The sequence below is a fragment of the Panthera onca genome, chromosome C1 (genome assembly GCF_046562875.1).
Source record: "Panthera onca isolate mPanOnc1 chromosome C1, mPanOnc1 haplotype 2, whole genome shotgun sequence".
In the NCBI taxonomy this organism is placed as follows: domain Eukaryota; kingdom Metazoa; phylum Chordata; class Mammalia; order Carnivora; family Felidae; genus Panthera; species Panthera onca.
The window spans coordinates 79,476,118-79,501,931 of record NC_138346.1 but is presented as its reverse complement, the minus strand read 5'-3'; the positions used below and the strand labels follow the sequence as shown (position 1 = coordinate 79,501,931).

Genomic DNA, 25,814 nt, shown 5'->3' with positions numbered 1-25,814 from the left:
AGGGTATCAATTATGTGCTGGCTCTGAGACAGGTGCAAGGAAGAATAACATATAGTCCCTGCCCTCAAAGACAGAGATAGCCACACAAATAATGATAGTGCATCATGTCCCAGACACTTACTGCTCCACAACCCTCATTGAGCTCTTAGCCTCTAGCTGCCTAACTTCCAACATATTTTTAAAGAAAGCAAGCCTCTAGCATCATCAATCTACCCTTTAATGCCTCATCTATGACTGTGTGTAAGCATGTGTGTATTTAATGTACATGCAGAAGGAGGAGGAAGGGGCTGGAGGCTGGATGACAACCTCTCCTCTTCTTTCTGCCCCTCCTGCTTTACACCTTTAATTCCAGCTTTAGCAGAAGCTTTAAACAAGGGCTCAGAAGCCCCTGTCAGGAGCATGTCCAAAGGGAGAAGAACAAGAAATGGATCCTATTTCTTGATCCACAGTGCCAGCCATTTATTCCGGCGATATAACTATAGAATATAGGAACATTCAAAGAATCCTAGATAAGCTACTAACATTTGAGAGCCTCGAAAAACAGACATAACCAGCTTGGTATCCAAAGGCAGGAGATACACAACTGAAACACAGGTGCACTATCCCCTGTAGCACACAAAGAAGACTCATAGGGGATACACTACAGGAATGAAAGACATAACCTTTCTCTAGTATAGAATTATGTGCTTCATTGAAAAATGGAAACAACCAGAAAAGGAGTTCCACACACCCTCCTATCTTCCTACCTGTACCTGGGATATGTGGTCTCCTCTCCTGTTTATGGATGAATTGTCAAGACCCATGGCAAAGTTACCCCTCCTGTTAAGCACCAGAACGCTTCCCTTTTCACCTACTGAAGGGCATTACTTCAGCCACTCTTCCCTCCTCAGACATCATCACGTTTTTGCCCCACACTGGATTTTTTTTCCATCAGCATAGAAACATGGTGTCTTTGTCTCCAATCTTAAAAGAATCCCCTCTTCATCCACATATCCTTCAGCTACTACCCCATTTTCTTCTTTTCCTTTCAGGAAAATACTTTTAAAAACTTGAGTATACTTACACTTTTCTATTTCTCTCTTCTCATCCACTCATGAGCCCTCTCTAAGCAGACTCAACCAAATTGCTCTTGTTAGGTTCACCAGAGACCACCTATTGGTAAATCCACTTCAGAAACATTTGACACAACTGATCACTCTCTTCACTCACTTCCCACTTTCTCTTGACTCTATTCCTACCTCACCTCGATGATGTGTTCACATGGAGATACTCCAGAGTTCAGTTCTCAGAGCTTTGGGTCTACACTTGCTCCCTCAATGGCCTCTAGTCTTATGACATTAAATACTATCCATCTACTGATGACTCCCAAATTTATATAATCCTTCTGGATGCCTCCCCAGAAACTTCAGACTCATGCAATCAACTGTCCACTTAATATTTCCACTTGGATGTCTAAAAGACATCTCAAATCTTACAGGTTGAAAGCTGAGCTCATGTCTTCCCTCCAAAAATAATCATTCACTCTTTCCACATTCTTCTCTATCTTGATAAAGGGAAATCCCATCTGTCTGGTTGCTTAGACCCAAACTTTACTCACATATCCCACATCCAACCCAACAGCAAACTAGGTCAGCTCTACCTTTCAAAGTACATCTCATCACTTGCCTTGCCCTGTTCCTGATCCAAAACATCACTATTTTGCACCTGAATCCTGAAATAGCTTCCTAGATGATATGATCCTCCTGCTTTCACTGCTCCAGCAGAGCCAAGGCCAGGGTTTGAATCAAGTCTGATTGGCTTTGAAGTTTATGCTTTTTCTAGTGCTTTAGAATGCTAAGGACTCTATTTACCAAAGTCTAGTCTATAGAGTATATGCATATCTATGAATTTGTCTATCTTGTCTGTGACTAGATTTTCACCAATTAGTAGGAAAATAAGAAAAATAATGGAAATGGTGAGTGTGGGAGTGTCCATATTCATATAAGGTCGCCAGTTGTCTTTTCTTGGGGGATCCTCCTATCTGAGAGGATAGCCTTTCTACTTGCAGGTATCAAAACGTCATTTATGAAATATTAAAGATGGTTATTTAGTATTGTTAATGGTCACACACAGCCAAGTTTTTCAAAAATTGGTAGCCCTATTATAACCCCAGAATATTTATTTTGTTGTTCCCCAAGAATGCTTTTTTCCCCATTATATACAAAAGCAAGAGTTATAGGAAATTCACCCACACTAAGACCATCATGACAAATGAGAGCATCCCCTCATACCTTGCTAGCTGCCACCCCAGCTTTTTTATTCACTTTGTACTCTGGTGTTTCGGTCTGCATGAAGTAGATCTGGTCTTTCATACTCTCAAAGTCTTCTTGGTATTTCCTCTGTAAGACATTACACATACTGGAGAATGGCTGTGGGCATAGACTGTGCACAGGTTTCACATGGGAGGACAGGGGCTGGTGGGAGAGGTTACACAAAGCCGCTCCTCTTGGCTTACACAAGTCAGGTTACAATGAGAGAATGCAGTGCCATCACAAAAACAATTAGCAACTTAACAGAGATTTGGAGCAATTATAATAGGCTGAAAACCAGCCTTCAAGAAGGAGCTCTAAAAGGCCAGGGGTAGAGAACTTAAGAGAAAAGAAAGAGTGTTTTTCAGTGAAGAAAATCAGGGAAGAAACTAATCAGTTTCATAAATGTACTGTTTGGGCTCCCCAGGCAAAGAATAAATTTAAAAGGGCCCCCCTTAACCTGTACTCACTTTGAAACTGTATTGTTCATATGAAAGTTGAGGCATGAATAATGGAATCTGATCAAAGCAGTATTTCTCAAAAGGAAAGAGAGATAGGGGAATTTCTTTCTTGATAGGAACTCTATACAGATCTTACCCCCATGAAGGGGTACCCGGACTCTAATGTTCTGGTACCACTTTAGATGCAGCTGGGGGTCTGAAGTCATAAAAGAAAGGGTCACACTTTCAACCTAAGAACATCTGGTCATTCCTTCCTACTTACTGTGCTGATATTATCAGCATTCATTCTGGCGGTTGCAATTTCAAAGCAAGGTGTCTCACTCCATTTGCCTTTGACTTTATTTTCATAGTCTTCCTTGTATTTGTTCTAGGAGAAAAAAAAGATGAAATATAGAAAATATAGAAATTGACAAATAGGATAGAAAACTAAGTGGTAATGGGCAGCTTAAAAAAAATTTTTTTTAACTTAAAACATATCTTAACTATGGTCCTTAAGTTCTTAATAGATGTCTTCAAATGTTCCAGGATAATATCAATTTACCCAACAAAAAAGTTGGGCGAGAGGGTAGAGGTAATAATTGACCACCTTCTTGTTGAGTCTGGGAACTTAGTTCATTCAAAACTTATGGATGTTCCCTGATGTTTGAGGGAAGAGACTCAGGAACATCCTCCACTTATATTTCAGAGTTATAACAAAACCACTCAACCCACATTTCCATGCCAGATGAAATTAGCCATAAATTGCTGAGATTTACCAAAACTTCTAATTATCCAGAAAGGAATGCCACCACAAAATTTGGCTTGAAGGCTAATGAATAACACTTTCCAATTTAGACTTGAAGAAATTTTAATGAGAACTCGTAAGTAATTCAAAAATTGCCCCATCTTATTCACACACACCATTCTACCTGAACCCCAGGCTGTGAGCAGCCTTGAGAGGAATTATGTCTTCTTTATGTTTATATCCTCAGAATCTAACACAAAATGCATCACACAAAAGTGACCTCATAAATGCATGTCCAACAAAACTAAACTGAACTAAGCCCATGATATGTGACTTCAAACTGCCTTGGCCTAGAGTGTTCTTAAAATAAAATTAGGGGCACCTGGGTGGCTCAGTCAGTTAAGCGTCTGGCTTTGGCTCAGGTCATGATCTCACGGTTTGGGAGTTCAAGCCCTACATCAGGCTCTGTGCTGACAGCTCAGAGCCTGGAGCCTGCTTCAGAGTCTGCATCTCCCTCTCTCTCTGCCCCTTCCCCACTCATGCTCCATCTCTCTCTCTCTCAAATAAATAAACATTTAAAAAATATATATGTTTACAATAAAATTCAACCAGTCAATCCCAAACCTGGGCATATGAGCCAGAGCTGGGTTATAACAATTTCCCCTTCTTGGCTCATAGAAATGTGTTAACAACCAGCAAGTCTCAAAGTGTCTGCATGCCTACACCCCCACTTCACTCTTCAGGAAAAAAGAAAGTGATTTTCTGGTATACCTTCAACAGAACCAGTACCAAGGATGAGTGATATGCAAAGCCAGTGAGTTTGAGTTAAAGGATGCTCAGCCCTCTCTCAAATACCTTTATCCATTCTTCTCAAGAGGCTAATACGCTAAATGCTAGCCAAGTGTTTTTCATAACTATAAATTTTAGATTCCTGGGATGGAGTTCAGAAGCTCTGAGCCCAAGACTAAAGTCCATCATTACCAAAGATGTGGCTTAGCCTCTCCAAGTTTCAGGGTTCTTAACCACAGCACCGGCAATAATAATTCCTTCCACAGAGGACTGTTGAAAAGTTTACATAAGTTTATACCCTGAAGAGTCCTTTGCAAACTCTTCAGTGCTAAACAAATGTATGGTATAATAATTATAACAATAATGTTGCCAACATTGCTAGCATAACAGAGTAAGAAACTCTGGAGAAAATTCTGTGTGTGTGTGTCTGTGTATGCACACGCATGTGTATTCTTCAGTGAAAATCTTTGTTGAGATAATATTTACATTTAAGTGTCAATTTGCCTACTCTCTTCTTTGGAAGTTTTAAAAATTGAAGTCAACTCTTTAGTCAGTCAAAACTGACTGAATTCAATTGGTCAAAACGGATGTTTTGATTTGCTGATTGCCTATAGAAGTATTTCTAATCTTTTTGGCTAATAGACCTCTTCAGAAATCTGAGAAAGCTATAAAATGCCCATAAACACAACTTCAGAGGTTCTTGATGTATACACACCCCAGGTTAAGACCTCCAAATCCACATTTTTGGTGGAATACTGCCCTTTCTCTGCTTGCTGGCAAAGGAAGAGACCTTTAAGATTAGGGGATAGGGGCAATTGGGCCTGATATATCCCCAGAACTTTGTGATAGGATTTAAAATTGAGAAGGCAGATTCTCTTAATGAGATCCAAAAGTTGGGTTATTGTGAAGAAATAATTAGAATCACATATGTAGATTTGTTAAGAAAATTAAAATTCTTACATTAAGAGATGGATGTCTGATTTTTTAAAAGATATTAAAACACGATGAAAAATAAGAGTACAAGACCATCCAGCACCCTCACCCAAAGTCCTTCCCCACTTCTTCCTCTTCATAAACCAGTCACCATAGAGTTGGATCTCTCACAATCCACCCCTGAGTATTCCCAAGTGTGGGAAGATTTTCATTGTAAGGAAAGAGGCTGGGGCTTGTTATCTATTGAGGAAGTTATGGCCTTCCCCTCCATCTATAGGTAGGAGAGGAGTTAAAAGGCTGAAGGCCTGCAGCTTGAGGAATGAGAAGGAGAGTGAGGTATGTGTCTATGTGGTACCTCCTCTGTCAACCAAGTGGTCTTATTCTACGAGTCTGGCAGCAAGGCCTGAGTACTTATGTGGTACACAGAGATTGTTAGCCGTACCAGGGTCCAACATCCAACTTTCCCCCCAACCCCACTCTAATTCTTCTGTCCAACTCTGTCATAGGTAAAGCCAATCAATGGAAATCTGGCAGCAAGAATCAATTTAATATTCTCTAAGATTCTGTGTTCACTTAACAGAGGAAAGTACATTGAGTCAATTACAAGCTATGAAACACCTTCTGTGGGCAAGAGAGTAACTGCATGTTAACAGATGTAGTAAAATTGCTTCCCCATAGTCCTTCCTCCCCAGAAATGAGCTGAGAGTGCTTCCATTGGGCCACAAATTGGACACACTAATGTCCTACTTAAACACATGGTTTCATTTTCTACTTTCCCTATCTGCATCTGTGGTTTTGATGTGGTTATCAAACAGAAGGAATACAAAGCCAGTTTAGTTAATCACTCTTCACTCTTTTCTATGAGTAGCTAAATACTGGGACTTCTGACAGTTTCATTTGAAGACAAGTTATCCTCTCAGAATTGTGGAGGGGTTCCCAACTGGTATTTTCATTGCCTACAGTGGGCCCAGGGATGCTTTCCTTACTCAACCAAATCTCTTCTGTTGCTATCAATGGAGATCTCCCCCTAATTCTTTATTATAGAGGACTTTCCGTGGTTTTAGAAGATCACAGTTTGGCATCTTCATGCTGTGTAACAGTATTTCCTGAAAGATATTTTTTAAAAAACATCCTAGTGAAATAGTATATATCGGTCACTGCCTCCAGTTCCTAACACAGAAGTCCTAAACCTTGTAATCTCCTGAGTGATAGGGTTGTCTTTTGTTTCAATGAGACAACTCCTGGATAGATTTATGATCGGGGCTGGTCATGAGAAAGACCAAGCCATGATTAGAAGCTTGGAACTTTCCACCTCACCCTTCATTTTCTGAGGAGGGGAGAGGGGCTGGAGACGGAGTTAATAATCAGTTAGGCCTATGGGATGAAACCTCCATAAAAATCCATGAAGGACACAATTCATACAGCTTCCATTTTGGTAAGCACATCCACACGCTGGAAGAGTAGTATGCCCCAGCTCCACAGAGACAGAAGGTCCTGTGCTTGGGACCCTTCGGGACCTCACCCCAGGTTCCTCTTTATCTTGGTTGTTCATCGGTGTCCTTTATCATGTAATAAACATAAAAAAGGGTTTCCCTGAGCTCTGTGAGCCAATTATTAGCAAATTATTAAACTTGAGGAGGGGATCATGGGAACCCGGATTTATAGTCCAAAGTATGGGAGGTCCAGACTTATGACTAGTGTCTGAAGTAGGGGTAGTCTCATGGGTCTGGGCCCTTAACCTGTGAGATCTGAGCTAACTCCAAGAAGATAATGTCAATTGAACTGAATTATAGGACACCAATTTAGCGTCAGAGAATTTGTTTGGTGTGGTAAAAAACCCATTTGGTGGCAGAAGTACGCATAGAGAGTAGAGGAAACAGAGCCTTTCCTTTCAACTCTACGTCCCTGAACTGGAAATTCTAACCTGAAGTCTCACATTTCTCCTTTTACGAACCTGGAAAGAAGCAGAGAAGCAAGCACAGAGAAACTAAAGGGACTTCCCAATGTTGCATTCAGGACCCCACTTTCAGCTGGCTGTAGTGTGCATAGTGTCCTCACCTGGAAGGCTTGCTTAATGAACAACCCTGCCTGCCTGTCCATCTGTGTTAGGGCTACAAAATGCAGCTGAGCCAGGATGAGTGCTGGTATTGGAGCTGGTGCCTTTGGCCAAAGACAAAGGTAAGAGAATTGATTCTGACAGGTACAGTAAGGAAAGCTGGTAAACAGAATATAATCAATATATAAGCAATATAAATCATTACAGATATACGATCATTATATTAATGTATGAAATAAAGGCTATAAGACAAAGGGATGTATTGGGAGACACAGACAAGGAAATGCTGAATTTAAATACATAAGAGTGAGTACATAAGGGGATTTAATCTATTTTGGAAAGAAAGGAAATGATGATACTGAAACATGCATCAGAGCCCATGACCATGGGGAATACTTCAAGAGAAAAGAGGTAGGTCCCACAGCAAAATCACCTCTTTCTCCTCCACCTGCAGCCCGACTCCTCTCTTATTGGATGGTTTGTTTTTGGATGGACTGCTACAGATCATAAGCATTTCCTCCTAAAGTGAGTGTTATTTTGAATGCACAGCAGCCATTAAGAACTTGGTATTTGGGGAAGACTGGGATAAACAGCCAAATATGGTGACTTTCATCCTCCCCCATTCTCCCTTGGCTCACATTGTTATTCCACAAGGGCAAATCCAGCCCCGGTGAGGTTTTCAAGTGTCTAATGATGCCACCGTATCCGGCTGGAGTGGCACAGTCCAACAGGCATATAATGCAAGCTGCCAGTGTAATTTTAGATTTTCTAGTAGCCAATTTTTAAAACGTAAAAAGGAACAGGTGGGAAATTAATTTTAATAATATATTTTTACTTAACAAATAGGTCCAAAAATATTATTTCAACCTGTAATCAGTATAAAAATAATGAATGAGCTATTTTACATTCATTTGGTCATACTAAGTGTTCCCAGTGTATATTTCACACAGAGAAGACCCTCAGTTTATACAATCACATTTCAAATGCTCAATAGTCACATGTGGATGATGGCTACTATATTGATGAGTGCACTTCTAGACTGGTGTGTCTAAATTAGTGGAGACTGGAGCAGTGTGAAAGTGATTTATTTTTTATCACATTCAAGTACCCACACTGCACACTCAAGGTAAAAGCATGTTGCAATAGTAAGATAGCTTTTAAAATATGTTTTAAATAAAAATTAAAAATAAATTTTTCTTTACAAATAACCACTTGAAAGGAGCTTTTTCTTTTTCTTCAAAAAAAGGTCCATCACCCTTGTTTTCCATCACCCTTGTTTCCCAATCTTATTTAAATATCAACACTTTCAGTAGGCCGGCTCTTTATGGACAGTTCTAAAGTTCATTTCCGCTTAGTCCTGGGCAAATTTCAGGGTCATGGCATTCCTATTAGTGAAAAGTTACTGTACTTAGCAGATTCTCCAAATAGCCTCTGGTTATACAGTTAGTAGTCTGCAATATCAGACACTACAAACATCATTGAATAGACTTCATCATCCATAACTTTTCTTCCTTCTTCTTTACTAGAGACATCCTTTCCTGCAAAATACCTAAACAAAATGGAAACCTTGAGGTTCCATCAAAATTCAAGCAGAAGACCAAACTGGGACTCAACTCCACAGAGGGCCAAGAAAAAAGTATTTAAAATCAGCAGTATCCCAGGAGAAAGTGGCCTGATTTGAACCAATTTAAAATAGGAATTTAGCATGGGTCTGGTCACCAGTTGGACATCTGTCTCTCTGCATTCTCTGTCAGGCCTGCATTCCTCAGAGCTAGCTTACCAGCCTAAATATAGACAGACTAAGCTGTTTGCCTGGGCTTTAAAAGTTATGAGGTGCACTGCCCATGGCTGTCAAACTAATGGCTATGTCTGAGAGATCACACATGCATTCTTATTTTCTCCATGTCTGACTGACAGCTATAAAACTGTACACTGAATTAAAACAATCAGATCCTCCAAAGAAAACGTGCGGGGACTCAGTTCTTTGTTAGTATCACTCCTGCAAGTCAAAATGTTAAATGACATCAGGGCACAGGTTCCGTTTTCAAAATGCGGCTTTCGCATTTCCTCATCACGGAGCCATTAAGCTGGCTAAACATTTATTAACATGGTTCCATGATGTTCATGGATGTAATGTTTTTGCTGCCGACTTTTCAGAGTCATATTGCAAAAACACCCTTACAGTGTTGGCATTGGGTCTTTAAATCCCCCTTACTTACTTTCTCTGATGTTTGAGATTATTAAGTCAGAGTTTTCAAGGGAGGCCAGTCCTATGTACTTACCTTGCTCACTTGATTGGTCACTTTCTTTGCAAACTCTATATCTGGAGGATCCGGCAGAGATGTGAATTGAGATTGCTGTTCAGCATGACCTTTTTTGTAGGCGATCTGACAAAATAAAAGACAGGGACGCTCATGAGCCACAGAAAATTATTCTATTTCCCATGTTCCATTTGTTGGCAATTTTGAAAAAGACTATGTATTCATCTGTATTTGAAGTGTTAAACTTTAGTCTATCACATAACAGTAACTTATCCTTGCAGATGCTACACGCCCTTGCTCTCAGTATTACCAGCAATTCCTATTTCGTTAAGTCTTCCCTCTTCAAGATTATTAATCCTAGATCTGTTTCCTTCCATTTATATCCATGCCATGATTTGCAGTTGAAATTATTCTGTTAACTGGCATCCTCAACTCCCAATCTCTTGTCTTTACATCAGCTACCATACCCCTAGCTCTGGATCAACTCAACTACACACTTCCTCTAATCTTATATCCAGGATGATGAGTGACACTGAAGAAAATCACACAACTCTATTGATTGGATAATGATAATGTGATAAGCATGATTAAAAGGGCCACTGGAAGAAGGTACAGAAGTGGGAGAGGGGGCCTCTTGAACCTAAGCCCTTAGCTTGAAGTCAGGGTGCCTACCTAGTGATACGTGCTTATGAACAACAGCTTGCTTGGGGCTCTGTGCCCGATACTCTGAGTTTATGGTATCCAATTGCCACTTTGCCTTCAATGAAGCTTGAAAACCCCATTATGCATCTCTGGTCAGTCTCTACTTTCAGTGGCTAGTGTAAAACCCCAAGACTGTCCTTAGGCCCCCAGTCAACTCTCAGCTTCCTCTCTCATAGAGTAAAGGGAGGCTATACATATGCTTAGCTTTCCCTGTACTCATCCCTCCTTCCCACCTGCTGCATGGTTCAGAGAATCAACCCTTGTAGGGCAGGAGTCCTGTACTCAGACAGCTGATCCCTCCAGTAGCCCTCTGGACCTAGATCCATCCATTGCCCCTTCTCTTTCTTGACAGCTTCAACTGCTCCCTCTTCATTGGTTCCTTTCCTTCAGCCTGTGAAAGGCCTCTCTTGTCTTAAAATAAGTATCATGTCTATTAATCATGCAGCGCCTTCACTCTTTCCCTCCTTTGTTCCTCCACTACTGACTACTTAGACATTTTCTTCCACCAATCTTGAGCCCTGCCCCCACAATGCAGAACTATTTGTAGGTCCCCAGACCCACAAAAACCTCTTATGCCTCTGAACCTTGTACCTGCTGTTCCCTTTTCCCTGGAATGCCCCAGCTCCACACTCTCCCCATGTGCCTGCAAGCTGCTGCTCATTCTCCACGTCACAGTCTCCCCTCCCTAACCTGAGGAACTTTTCCTGGGATCTCACTCAACTTGGCCCTTACTTCCTTTAAAGGAATTATCAGATGACACTGTGATTGGTTGCTTACACATCTGTCCCACCTTGGACTATGAGCTCTGGGATGATAGAAAACATACCTGCTCATCTGTGAACACTTGTGGCTTGCACAGAAACTGACTAGAGTGAAGGTTCAATGATTGATTTCTGAATGTGTGTTTTATACACTGTGGCCATTGGGGGAAATCACAAAAGGAGATTTATCATCCCAACTCTTCTCCTACTCACTTGTGAGACTTCTACAAATTATTTCTCCTTCCATGTGGCAGTATTCTTATTTACGACATAAAGAAGTTGGATAGTTCAAAGGTCCCAGTCATCTCCTTCATGGTTTAACCAAGTCTAGCTATGTCTTAGCTTAATAATGTCTACCTACTGCCTATAACAAAAGCTTTTATGAACATTAAATCAACAGGGATACAAAAGAGCAATTTTAAAATGTACTTATATTAATTCTACTGCTCAATCTTTTTGTTGTTGTTGTTGTTGTTAAGTAGTGAAGACTTTATTTTAGGCATAGGGCAATTGGTATTTTCCATGGCTGGCTAAGTCCTCAGAGAGTATGCAACATCCTATCAAGAAAAATGTTTACTAACTATGACATTCTGTCAAGAATTTTCAGAGAAATCAGATCTGGAAGTCCTAACTTCTCAGGAATCTTATTCAGAATTCTGTATAGTTAGAATTCTGCACTCTGGCCAGCTTAAGGACTCTCTTGGGGTTTGCAAAGTATTTTGTCTCTGCTTAGATAACAAGAAAAACATAGTAAGTAGGGTTCAGAGAAACTGGAAGAAGGTGCAGGAGAGGGAGAGAAAGCCTCTGAATCCAAGCCCTTAGTCTGAAATCTACATGCCTATCCAGTCGTATGTTCTGTGAACAACAGTTTGCTTAGGGTTCTGTGCCCAATAACTGTAGAAGTTTACGGTACTGACATTATTCATAGGCATGTTGGTAATCTGATACTTAGTGCATAGTTAATCTGCAAAACATAAAAAATAAAGAATAAAAGCCATACCTTAACTGCCAAGTTTTTCTAAAGATGGGAAGATTTTACTTCATTGTTATATATTCTCCATTATGTAGTCTACTGAGAGATCTCAAAATATGTGGCCAACTTTACCTGTTCAAAGTCCATAGCACTAGAGTGGCATGAGGTGTCCCTTCATCTCTCCATTTTATGGGTAAAGGGAGACATTTGGAGATTAAGTGTCTTCTTGGAAACCTCTTCCTAGGCTTACATGACATGGCAGTTCCTGGTTGTCCTTCAACTTCTTTGTTCGTGGCTGGCTCCTTTCCAGATGTCCTAAGTGTGGTGTCCTCCAAAACTCTGCCCTTGGCCATACACTGTTCTGCCTCCCTCATACATGGTCACGCCTGCAGCTGTCACTTTTATTCTGATGACTCTCAAGTGTTAATCTCTTTCCTGCTCTCACACCTATGCAACAGTATGAAATTTCTAATTTATCTATAAAATGTCTTGATCTGAATGTTCCATTATCTCAACTCCATTTCTCTTGCCACGAATGCATATTTACCACTTGTACCCCTATATACCCAGACTACCAGTCTTTCACCTTAACTCCTCTATGGCTCCTTTCTTTCTTTCATCTCCAATATCCAATGTCCTTAACACTTTTACAATACTTACTACCTTCAGATTCTGTTCTTCTTCTCCTTTGTCCCTGTCATCCCTTCAATCCTTCTGTATTACTTAAAATAGCCTTCTTAAAATTATCACAATTTTTCTAGTCTCAATGCACTGTATTGTCTGTAAAATTTTTCCATTTGCTTTTAGCATATTGTTTTCCCCACCAAAATCATACGATATCTCTTATTGAATACATATCATGTCAAAGCTATGATATGATTTTGCCTGATTTTCAAGGTCCTGCTGCCAGTTTCTTAAACATGGTCTCCTAACTAGGCACACACAGCATTCACTTTCTTTGCCCTCTCTAGACTCATTTCACTTCTGTCCCTTTGTTCAAGTGCTCGCTCTACTTGAAAAGCCTTTCCTGTTCATCACTGCCCATTCCCTTTGAATTACCACTTCCACATGGCCTTTGCTAACTGCTTGCATGTGCCCTGTCTTTCAGCAAGTATTAGACTATAGAATTTGCTTTCTATATAAATATAAAAATATAAAATTAAAAAAATTAAAAAGTTTTTCATGTTATTTAATATATAACACTTTCATGTTATCAGCCTGATTATAAATTCTCAAGGGAAAGGATATGAAAACTTCTTATACTTTTCTATCCTGCTAGGTATGCATGCATAATGGACTTTCAACAGATAACTATTGATCACTTGATAAAGGTTACACAACAGTATTGTAGATTTATGAGATACAGAACCGAAAAGCTAAGTTAAAAGAGAAACAAGAGGTCCCTACACATCAAAATGGGTACTGTGTACTAGACGGCCTTAAATTTTTGTTATGGCTTCATTAGTTCCTAACTTACTCTATGGAAAGATAGGAGTATTTCTATGCTATATTTTAACCAATTATATGCAAATGGAGATAGAAATATGCCCACTAAATTTGCAAATGATATCAAGTGAGAGGCAATAAAAAATTAGACCTCAAAAGCTGGAGATGCCATCAAATGAATATGCATAATTCCAGTACAGGGCAAGATAGGATCCTAAGATCCACTGGAAGTAAATCACAGTAATTTTCAACTGACTTGTTGAAAATTTCAACTGACTTACATTCACAGTGAATGTAAGAGGTTCCCGGGGCTTAGTTGACAACTGAATGAAAAACAACTTGTTAAATAATAAAACAGTGCTCTCCTGAAGACTAGAGTAGTAGTCTTTTCAATACGGCAGCTAACAAATCCAGGGGTCAAGAAATAAAGAACCTCAAAACAAGGGAAAGTGCTAGAATCGAGTGGGGCTCTCTGCTGCTGCCACTGCTTTCAACCTAAGGACTAAAACTATTAGGCTTTTTAGTTCCTCTAATTAACTGTTTTCAAGGTCTAAAATGCTAAAATTCTGGCCAGGGGACTGCTGATTTTTACTAACTCTGAAATATCCTCCTTGTACACCCAATGGCAAGAGCTTTTTGCGAAGTAACTACACAAACATGTTTGGACAAGTATGGCAGTCCATGTAGAAAAAGGGGGACAGACCACAATTCAGACTTCATAATTAGGATAGTTCAATAACATTTTTCACTTAATATGTTTGGGAAAGTGGCTATGATCTCAATAGGTTTTTAAAAATGCCCCTGTAACGTCACAGAAAAACTTCAACCCCAGCCAAGGGGACAGAGGGCAGATGCTGCAGTGGAAAGAACACTGGTCTTGAGATCACAAGACCAGGCCTCTAATCTGGGCTTTGCCACTAATGACCTATGTGGTCTTAGACTCAGGTTCTTCACCTATGAAAAAACAAGATTGGACTAAATTATATCTAATATAAGTTATAAAATCCGATTTAAGTAGACATCATAAATTATAATGACTCTAGATGTATTCATCTGCAATAATGACAGTTAGTCTTTTCGAAAGAAGAACTGCAATGAACATGTGGCCAGAAGACAATCTGAGGTCTTCTGATTCCACCCTGCCAATGAGGTTGACTGTATTTTACTTACATCACTGAGGGCTTTCTGGGCTTGGGCAACCCTCCTCAGCTCTGGACTATCATTGTATGGGTAAAACAAGCTCTTGTCAGCTTCCCAGTCTTCAGTGTATAGTTTCTAAATCAGGAAAGAGTGAAAAGTTATGAGAAAGTGAGCTCACACTTACAAGAAATATACAATTTTGAATTCATCCATCAATAGCAAAAAGAGCCAAGGGCAAGGTGAGATCAAAGGTAAATAGAATCCACAGATAACCTTCCCCTTTCCACCCAGTCAGAGTCATATTTATTAATAGCTCGTCCTGCTTTCCTGGCAAATCTTATTTTCAGAAGAGTAAATGTGTCTGACTTGGTTTCTTCTCTGGGACTTCACCTGCTTCCTGCAACAAGTACTAATCCAAGTGTAAGGAGCCGGGAGGCACTTAGCATAGTTTCTGTCAGAAAATAAACATTGAGTAAGAGTGATGGCCAGAAATACCCAAAGTGTAGCCCAGGGTCTATACTTTGTGGGTCTCTCAGAGCCAGTTCCCCGGTGCATCTTCGTTCTCCCCATGTGTTCCTTCATCAGGATTGCTCAGGCTCCCACCAGGACCCTCTCCTCTCCTCTACTCCACAGCTTTCTTCTCAGTTCCTCCTTGCCAACACCTACCCCTGCAACCTGCATGGCTCAAGGATACTCATAAAAAGACTGAGGAACTGCATTCCCGATTATCAAAAGTACTGGGTATTCCTCTAAATTACACATTGGAAGGACATAGGAAGACAGAAGTCATGACAGAGCAGAAGCTCTTACCTTACTGAACATGGCTGTGTTCTTAACTGCCTGGACAAGTTCAGGGGCATCAGGGGGAAGCAGGTACTTATCCTTGGTGTCTTCCCAGTTCTGCTTGTATAAAACCTAGTCAGAAAGAGCAGAGGATGTGTGGTTGATGTCTCCCCCAAGGGCATGAGGGTTTAGAGAACACAGTGTTGTGAAGTCTTTCATTATCAAAGTGTCCTCACACAAGAGGCTGCCCTTGTGCCTTTGTGTTTTACTAGCATCAATGGTGAAAACATTGACCATGTCAACATCCCATAATACTTTTCCTGCATTAGTAAGCTTTTACTTGAAAAGTCTGATTTTTTTTTTTTTAACTAAATCATGATTATGATTCTCTATAGATTCCTTTTAAAGGCTGCAATCTTACTGGTCATTGGCTCAATTTGGATAGTAAACGTGTTTCTTTTGACTTATGTGTTATTTTTAAATGTTTTTAATTAGTTGCCTACATTTGAAATTTGAGCATTTCTCATAAAAATGAAGCTCCCTAGCCTCTTTAAAAATAAATCAGAGACTTTGGGGACATCGGGACTGCACTCTGTATAGCAGCTGCCTGGAGCTGAGTTGCAGGGCATATGCTCTCCAATCCACCATAGGTCCTACGGCCACTTCAGTCATCTGTGCAGCCTTCCTGACATGTGTGGATACCAGAGCTCATGAGGCCCCTGGATTTAAATGAGACTGGTGAGCAGGATCAGGCCTGTCCAGTTTTCTCCTCTAAGGCCAGGTAGAGGTAATCTACGTGCTACTTAGCATCCCAGCCATCCATAACATGACCTCACCTTACTGACTTGCTGCGACACTTTCTTTGCATGTTCAATGTCCTTTGCTTTTTCGTCTACGTGACAGATAGTTTTAGCAACATCGCCATCCATTCGATACTTAACCTGCAGAAATAATATACAGAGTTCATGACAGGCATGCACATGTGAGTATACTAAAGGGTATCTTCTAACAAAAGGGCATTAACCCAATGACTCAACGTCTGCACCACAAAGCAGACTTTCCACATTTTAGGTAGAAAACTGTGATCTCCAAAAATCTGCAGAGTCCCTGCATTTATTGCATATCTGCTTTCCTGGCTGAATTTCAGCCTCCCTGCTCTCCTACATGGAAGACCACAGTGAATTCGAATTTACCATCTCCTATCTCTTAAGCTAACTTGCTAAGCCAAGCTTTTAGAGGTCTCTTGGGGTTCACATTTAGAGCAACATAATCTATAGCCAATACTTCCTCTAGATTTCTGGACTGGCTCACAGCAATCCGACTGCTCATTTTCTCTACACCAATTAAAGCCCTCAATTCCCAGTGATGGGCATGTTTTTGACATGTCTGTCTTCTTTCTTTTAGCAATGCAGCCCACCTCACTGAGTTGATCTTGTACTTTCTTGATTCGGCGAAGTTCTGGGGTATCGGATGTGATGGCATATGGCTGTCCTTTAGCTTTCTCATACTTCTCCTTGTATTTATTCTGAAAAGAGTATCAGATATTAGCCTAAAACCTGATAAGACAGCAGCAGAAATTTCAGGCAATGTATTTATCTCCAATAGATTAAAAAAAAAATCCTGCAAATTCTAACAATTATCAGTTATAACAGCTTTTTGTCCCCTACCCTGATTCTCAGCAAAAACTAAAATAGATTTGTTAATTGCTCTTCCTAAACACAGTTGGATACTTGAGACAGTAGAAATTTTATTACAGACTATTGTCTTGGAAATGCCCTAAAATGATTCTCTCAATGTTTTTATTGCACACATAAATGCACACATAAAAAGCCAGAACCTCAATAATTTTAGCAAATATAGAAATTATCTGAAAAGATTTGATTGCTAATACAATGCAAAAATATTCCATTCAGGAGTTCAATCTCAGTGGTTCAGATAGCTGAGACACCAGCTGAATTAATGGAAAGTCTGAATTATGGAGTATTTTGAAAAGGAATGCAATTTTGTTATTTCTGCTAAATATACAGAGTTCTCACTTTAATAACAACATGTATAATTTATCATTATTAATGCTTCAATAGTACTCTTGAATGTAGTCAGCAATCTAAATTATACTCTTGATTTTATCAGTAACCATTTTAAAAATACTATAAACCTTTGACAACATTTTCTTCAAGCTAGCAGAAGTTCTAGGATATTAGTGTCAGAATTTGAGACTTTATGGCAACAAACTGACAAAAAATTTTCTATTTTTTGCTGAATACCGCAAGGATAAAGGAGGCAAAATAATCTTGTTTTTACAGATCAAAGTCTTAGAAAACTAGGTTTTAGATCATTCGAGACTCTGAACTAGAAATTTACCAAATAGTCCCCAGGAGTTAACACTAAACCAGACATAAATATTTACTGACCAATCGCAACAGGATGCTTTTGACATAAGCATTTAGTCCTATATAATCCAATGTTCCCCTGAGCTGCTTTTCGTTTTTTTAAAGCTGCTGGAGGCTATGCCACCTAGTGAGACCTCAGCCCACATGGACAATCAATAAATGAGATCCAGTCTGCTTCCAGTCAGTATAACTTGTTACAGTCTAACTGCACATGGAAAGTTAAGGACGAGGGACCTTCAACAGCAGTGATTCTGGACTAAGGCTGCACGTTAGAGCCACCTGGGCCGCTTTTAAAAATCTTTATGCACAGGTCCCAACCGCGGATAAAACCAGAACAGCCTGGGTATCCATAATTCTAAACCTCCCAGAGGATCCCAATGTGCGGCCACAGTTAAAATCCACTGTTCTGGGGTATAGTCGAACATTCCAATCCTTATTTCAGAGGAGTTCTTACTCTGATCCTGGTGTTCTGAACTACACATTCTTCTTCGCTATACAACTCTTAAAGATCATTTCACATATTGTTAACTAGTCTACTTTAGGGGTATCCTGCTCAGGCATAGTTTTAATTAGACGTTATTTAGCTTCTTTGAACTGATTTCAACTGAATATATTCAGGACTTCATTATTCTAGATTGGCTAACAAATTGTGATTAAATACCAATAAATGCTGTACGATTGGCCTTCTGCTTAATTTGTGGGAATAATTTCAGAAAGGATGTTTTCCCTGATACTGCAATGGTGCAAATGAATTAGAGGAAAGGAAAATTAAAGAGTCACAAGAGCTTATATTTCTGCAGAATAAGTTGTTGTCTCATAGGAGGTTGAGAAACAAAATCCAGCTAGCATCCAAAACAGAGTCGGTAGAGATCAGTAATTTCTCACTAATAGAGCCAGATTAGCAGAAATGGTTTGAAACTTACAGGGCTAAAGAGATCCTGCATTTTCTGACTGTGTACAATGTAGGGCGTCATGAACTTAGAAGAATCCAATTTCTTCCGGATAACCCTCTTCCTCTCCAGTGGCTTGGCTGGTACCGGCTCTGCCGATACTGGCTGTACCAGTGCCGGTTTGGAAGTTTCTGATTGCTCATAGTCAGATGTGATTGTCCTTGTTGTCGTAGTTTCATAGACTTTTGTTATTGTCTGAAAATGTGACATGCAGTTCAACATTGTTATGTAAGTAAAAACCGTGATATCATGATCTTGTATATACACATTATTCTGACCTCGAGTCAGACTTACATTCCTAGTGTTATTCCTACATATTTAAAGCCAGTCAAAGCAGTAAATCATATACTCGGTCCATATGAAAGTACATCACGTTACATAAATCTGAATGCTGACTGTTCAAGATGGCGTGGAACAAAAAGTATACTCCTTAGTAATTTGCTACAGGGCCTTAACATTCCATTTGTAGAAAAGAACCCAAACCCCTTAAGGTTGGATGAAAATCAGAAATACAGTATTCTTAACCGTTTAAAATCTTAAATCGTCTAGGTAAAGTAAAAGCAAACGTGGGATCAAAGAACAAAAGATGAAGATGATCAAATAAAGCTCAAATTCTTGATTTTATATTCACTTGCAAATGAGCCTAAGAAGAAGTTGGTTGCTTGTTCCCCAGGTCTTTAGGCATTCTCCCCTGCAGTCTAACACAAAGAATAATGAATTCTAAAGAATGAATCACATCAGTATTACAAGTGATTACCATTCTTTTGGCTTAGTCAGTTAATTAATCTGAACCGGAGTGCCATTTACACCAATAAATGTTTAGGTGGACAAGGATAACGATGACAACATAAGGGGGTAATTATCCTTACAACAGTCCTATGCATGCGGTAGGTGGGAAATGACTGTTTCTTACAACAGGCTGTATAGTGGAAGAAACTAAGGCCCAAAGTTTGGGTGTGGTCCAAGGTTAAAAATACTGGATGTAAGAAAAGAAGGTAAGCAGACAAGTCTTCAATCCCTCTCACAGCATGATTTCCTTCACAGCTAATATCATCTGTACCAAATGATGAAGAGAAACTTAAGTAGCAAGGAAATTGTACCTCTACGACAACTTCCCCTAGTGTTGTCAGATCATTGCTAATAGGTGGCTTTCTGCCCATTATTACTGACGTATGGTTGATGGTGAGAAATGAACCAGTTCACAGCATCTACAAATGTTAGGTTTCATGCAATCACAGGCTCTTGGAGCAGGCTCCAGGGATAGCCATCCCTGTTTGTCACGATCAAGAAAAACTGCTCTATTCAGAAAATAAAGCGTGAGTGAGGGATTTCACCTTAGAAAAAAAGTTCCACCTTGGAATATCTATGGGAATGGCTTTCTTAGAATTCCTAATGTGCTAAAATCTAAGTGGCACTTCACTGCACCATCAGGGACATAGGCTTCGCGGTGCTGTCCCTGTTGGCAGAGACGGTGCCCCACAACTTACAACTCTATATAATAAAACAGCTGGTTCCCATGCAAATCGTATGTCCAAGGCTATGTGATTGCTGCAGTCACAGAGTGGTGATGGCCATTGATATTGCTTTAATGAGCACCACCTACACCAAAAATACTACACGAACAATGGGGGAATGATCCCCAATCACTTTGGATACGTTCAATAGCAAGAACAGGGACGTATTCTGTCAAACAAGCAGCATTCGTTCTTGTATCATCTGCTGCTGGGCACACGTAGGTGAGGGATTCTTCTCAGATTCTCCCTTTGCCAGCTCCTGTAGCCCTGGAGGTCTGTGAGAGGGGAAGGCTCTGCCTGCTTTAATCAGCATGCAGTTCATGCAGACACAGGTTGGGTCTTACCTCTCCTGGCACCTCTTCATAGACTGTCTCTTCTGTGTAGTACTATAAATAGAGCACAAAGGAATCATCATGAGAACAAAGCAGAAATCACCTCTCCTCTGCCTCAGCTGAACCACTGGATTATTTCACTAGCTCAGCCAGTGTGCACTATCTGTGGGAAGCAAGTACACAAGGGAGCGTCTTCACATTTTGGGACCCATTTTAGCTTTGTGAAACTTCAGGGGAGTTAAAGTGAATGCTACCAGACAAGGCAAGGAGATGCAGAGTGATGAGAAAGGTGTCTGAGGCTGATTATTTATTAGGGGCAGTTATTTAACTTGAGACAAGGTAAGACTTTTTCTTACAGTACCCAGGGCAGAATTTGCAGAAAAAAATATACTAACAATATCCTGAGTATGTGGGTTGGGCAGAAAAAAAAAAAAAACTTGCCGTAACTCACTATTTGTGACTAACAATAAAACGAAACAGAAACCTCAATGTGAATAACATTTTTAACTGGATTGTATCATGGAAATAATAGACCCGAAAGCATATACACATCTCGATTATCCGTACACCCTCCTGATTACTAAGGAATGAAAGTTTCTTCCAGAGTGCGGGGTGTATCCTTTCATAGCACAATGGTCTTGAAAGGATGCAAAGATGAAAATTTACAAATGCCAAGGGGAGAGTGAAAAAATGCAGATTTCTCAGCACAAGATGTGGGAAAGTTAGGCTGCAGTTTGTAGCTGACGGCTGCGAGGTGCCTGCAGCCTGGATCTGAAATCAAACCTACTTTTGTTCTACTTCTGACATCACGGGCAATAAATAGATGCTGATGGGAACTGGCTGACATTTTGTTTCAGATGCGTAAGGGGAGTGGAATCCTTCCCCCAGCCTCACCCAGCAAGAAGCAAAGCCTCAGGCCGAGGCACAAAGGAAAGGGATAAAAAGGAAACATTTGGCTCATTTTCTCAATCAACAAAATGTATAACATTTTATGCTTCCTTTTTCTTTTCCCTGCCACCAAAACATACTCAGGGAGAGGGTAAAACACTGACTTCTTAATTTCCCTCAGTTGGCCTCTGTTGTTTTGCCCCTTGGTTCAGTGAACGCTTATCAAGTTATTTAACCATTGTCAATAGGCCGCAGGCTCTATTTCGTCTGCAGGAAGATAGGAGAAAATTTACCTACTGTCTCCTACTCTTGGGCTTTCTTTGCTCCTGTACTATTTCTTTAGTTTAAAATCTAATTCTATCAGTGTGTCCTTGCACAGAGCGACAGAAACCACAAACTCCGAAAGGACAGAGAATTTCTCTTTTATATGCCTGTGCCTTCGTCACACAGGAAATATCATTTGGACATTTTAGGGAATACTGTTTAATGCTGATCCACACACAGCCATGCCTGTGGCCACACAAAACATCAGTGACTTGAGAAGAAATTTTAAACTAAAATGAATGATTCACAACTATTTTGGATTTTCTGAGCCCCCAAGCAAAAGCAGATCTTTGGGAGCTATCCAACTTTACCTTTGCTGGGCTCTCACCATTAGTAAATGTATCTCAGAAAGAAGCTTATAAAAAAAGTAATGTTACCCAAATGGTTGGCATTAACATATATGCCAAATCTCACTTTTTTTAGAGCTGTGCCACTAATTAGATAGTACATCCTTGCTTCTTGTCCTTTCTATCCAAGTTAAAAAAAAAAAATTTTTAATGTTTATTTATTTTTGAGACAGAGAGAGACAGAGCATGAACGGGGGAGGGTCAGAGAGAGAGGGAGACACAGAATCCGAAGCAGGCTCTAGGCTCTGAGCTGTCAGCACAGAGCCTGACGTGGGACTCGAACCCACAGACCGTGAGATCATGACCTGAGCCGAAGTCGGATGCTTAACCAACTGAGCCACCAAGGCGCCCCAAATCCAAGTTTAAGTTTGAATAGAGATGGATAGCACAATTTTATTTAGATGTCCAAGGTCCCCAGAAGATATATTTTTAAAGCTAGCTCTTGTTTTTGAACTCTTCCCTGACCATCTTCTCAAATTTGCCACCATCCCGTTCTTCATGGCATCTTTTCTGAGGTCAGAGAGCCCTTGGTTGAACACTCTCTGGCAGGAAGTCTATCCATTTAGCAACTGCTGGTCAGACCCAGAAGCAGTACTAGGAACAAAATGGCAAGGATGAGATGCCTAAAAATTTCAAAATGTCAAAAAAAAAAAAAAAAACGGAGTCCCCTCCGTTTTTATGACATCTAGTTAAATCAATCAAGTCTAGCACTGAGGATAACTTCCAGTGACCAATGAATACAATTATTTTAAGAAAAACAAGGGATTTTTTTTTTAAGTTGGAGGCTAAAAATTATCACTGGTATTACCACCATAGGGAAGGCAATCTAATGTATAATTGTGTCAATGTTTTAATAGACATTATTCTGATCCATAAGGACATATGTAAAAAAATAACACCAGTGATAATACTGAGCACTGAGAATGTAGCCTTTGGCACTTAAGCCAGAGAGGTGGAAAGTTCTACTGTAGGAGATTCATTCTGTGTTTTTTTCTCTAGATCCTTCAATAATAAAAGCAATTTTATTTGTAGAATAACAAATTTTTCTTCACCTAAACATAAACTGGCCGCTAAAATAATCTTCCAAAGACAAATTTTGGCACTTTAATTTGGAATTTGGTTCTGGGTAGCTCTTAATTTCATTCTGATGAAGCAGCACAGATTTTCAAAACTACCTCCAAGTATCATCAGCACTCGGAGATTTTCATATGTTTAGATCATCATTAATTATGAAGTATCAAGCACTTTCAGATTCAATGGCAATATATTTATATGGATTATAGCCCCTAAGCCTTTAGGTTTTGTTTCTAGACTGTGAAGCTGAAGGCAAGAGCTGGTGAAGAAAAACCATAATGTGATTTTAAAATTTTTATAAAACAATTAACAGCTTTGTAAAATGTGTCAGATGTCCAGAGGAAGTTTTTTAAGATGTCCACTTCAGTCTTTGCTTTCCTCCCCCCACCCCAAAATTTAAAAGCAAAAGCTAGTCTCGTTCCCTTAGGTAAATATAATAGGATTGGTCAGAAAGCTGACCCCGATTGACATCCTGATTGGCTCCAAATGTCACTTGTGAGTACGGCAAATTTCTATTTACAGGTATGTGTGCACATTTACATATATATATGTGTATATATAGTCTTACATATGTGTATAATCTCATATATCTTATTCTGAACATTGAATCCATATCACCCTATAGAGGATCAGCTGGTTGAAGCAAAGAGCAAATAGCTCTTTTTTCCCTATTGCTCTGCAGAAACTAAAAAATAGAGTTCAGTTTTCGGAACTTTCTCTTCATCTCCTCTGTCCCTTTGATCAGGAGAGTTGGCAGGTGGGAAAGAAGGAGTTTTAGAAGACAAATGAAAACCCGCCTTTCCCCCACACCATGTTTTTCTGAGAGTTTAAAGAAAAGCACAAGTGGGAAACAGTGATATTTCTTTTCAATTCTAAATCCCACATAATTATAGTGAAACCGAACATAAAATATTCCTTTCTCATGCTTTAATAATGAGTCTTTGTGAAGTTATAATAGACAATGTATTTTTCAAGTGATTAATTCACCTACACAGCTTCGATTGTTGCTACATAAAACACTTGGCTGTCAGAGTCAGGTGTTTTAGTCTTACCTCCACGACCTCCTCATATTCTTCGTCATCGGCCATTTTCCCAGAGTAGTAGTGGCACCCTACAAACTTTCCATATTCCAAAAAATAGAAACACATTAGAATCTCTCCCTAGGACTGAAATCATAACATGACAAAAACAGAATTTAAGACTTATCCAGTCTACATACCCATAGATTCTTGGAGGCTAAGCAAGATATTTAAATACAGGTCTAAACAACTGAGGCTTCAAATTACTCTCTCTTGATTCCCTCAGGAACGTGTTAAATACTGGTACTTCTAGCTACGGGATCAATTGAGTTCATTGTACAACTTGCAAAAGGAAGTTGAGGGAAGAAAGCGAGAGGGTTTGGATTCAAAGAAACAGAGTATTTCTATTTCTAAATACTTGCCGAAAGACATTTTCAAGCAAAAGCGTTAGTGAGAGGGAGGTCAGCTTGGCTCCCAGAAGTTAGAACTTTCCCCCAGCATCAAAATTCTAAGAGGGCTGCTTTTGGTCCCCACGCCGCTCTAATACATGGTAGCATTCTAGCCTACGCTTGAAATTAGAACACAGAAAAACAAATCAATCGTTTTAGAAGAACAAATAGAAACCTCAAGGCAATGGGGTTATTTCCCCCCCGAACACCATTGGCTTCTATGGATTTTTCTCTTCTGTTTCTGTAGCTCTTCCTCAAACCTGAAAAATAGGAAACGTTTAAAGCACTGATTGAAGTATGTGTAAGATTGTGGGTCTTTGGCCCAAGCTTCTAATTCAGGAACTAACGAAAGGATCTCCCAAGGCCTTCTTAGTTTGACGCCAGAGTGGGACTCTCCTGATAAAAGTGGATGATGACTTGGAGCAGCTGTCCCTTCGCCCAAAGATATTTGCCATGTAAACCAATACCCCGCCATGGCTGGTTTTGTTAAGCTGGCGAAACTGCCACTCCTTCTGAGGCAAATGAAGCCCAGTAGAACAGGATAAATATAGGAATGCAGAACATAGATCCTTTTTCATCCTAATATATTTAGAAAAAAAAAAATCAAAGGCAAAACATTTTAAAAAATTTTTCTGTTTGGACGAGAAAGCCAACTCAGTCAAGCAGTAAGTTGGTTAGTAGAGGACTTGACTCTAATCACACACCACATGGCAGATGTAAGTAGGGCCTGAGTAGGGCAATAGGGTCACAAGCTCTTCCAGTCACACTTTCATCACTAACTTCCCCAGTTATGACCCCAAACTTTGGAAAATACTTAACGGAAACTGCAGAACATCTCCAGAAAGAATATGTCAGAAAAAGCCATAAACTGGCCTTACCTTTACTCGATCAAATCAATTTCCTCAGCAGCAAAGCCTCTCCCAACTCTCCCCTCCTGAGAACCCCAGGCAAGAGCGAGCTTGGTGCCTGGGCTCCCAATTATCACGTGGCAACAGCAGCCAATCAGACCCTGAGTCGCTCGAATTTCAGAAGCTAAATATACTGAGTGATCTTCTAAAAACCACCTGTTCATCAATTCCACTAAAGGATAAAGGGTAACAAATTGCTTGCTTAGAACTATTCAAATGTAATGGAATTTTACCTAAGTTCCAGCATATGGAGTTCAAATTTAGGTTTAATCTCTCATTTCCTGCAACCCTATTTAGTACCA

At 39.9% G+C, this 25,814-nt stretch overlaps 1 protein-coding gene across 1 annotated transcript in view; it reads right to left on the bottom strand.

Moving 5' to 3' along the window:
* NEB (nebulin) overlaps nt 1-25,549 on the bottom strand; it is a 224,961-nt gene extending 199,412 nt beyond the window's left edge. Inside the window, exons 1-12 of the mRNA XM_078451297.2 lie at nt 25,483-25,549; nt 24,780-24,864; nt 24,189-24,254; nt 20,516-20,557; nt 18,631-18,852; nt 16,735-16,842; nt 16,154-16,258; nt 15,345-15,449; nt 14,565-14,669; nt 9,534-9,638; nt 3,012-3,116; nt 2,271-2,378 (exon numbers count right to left, since the gene is read on the bottom strand). Of these exons, the coding sequence (XP_078307423.2) occupies nt 2,271-2,378; nt 3,012-3,116; nt 9,534-9,638; nt 14,565-14,669; nt 15,345-15,449; nt 16,154-16,258; nt 16,735-16,842; nt 18,631-18,852; nt 20,516-20,557; nt 24,189-24,224 (1,041 nt within the window). The 5' untranslated portion in view covers nt 24,225-24,254; nt 24,780-24,864; nt 25,483-25,549. The remainder of the gene's footprint in view (nt 1-2,270; nt 2,379-3,011; nt 3,117-9,533; nt 9,639-14,564; nt 14,670-15,344; nt 15,450-16,153; nt 16,259-16,734; nt 16,843-18,630; nt 18,853-20,515; nt 20,558-24,188; nt 24,255-24,779; nt 24,865-25,482) is intronic.
* Between the last annotated feature and the right edge of the window lie 265 nt (nt 25,550-25,814).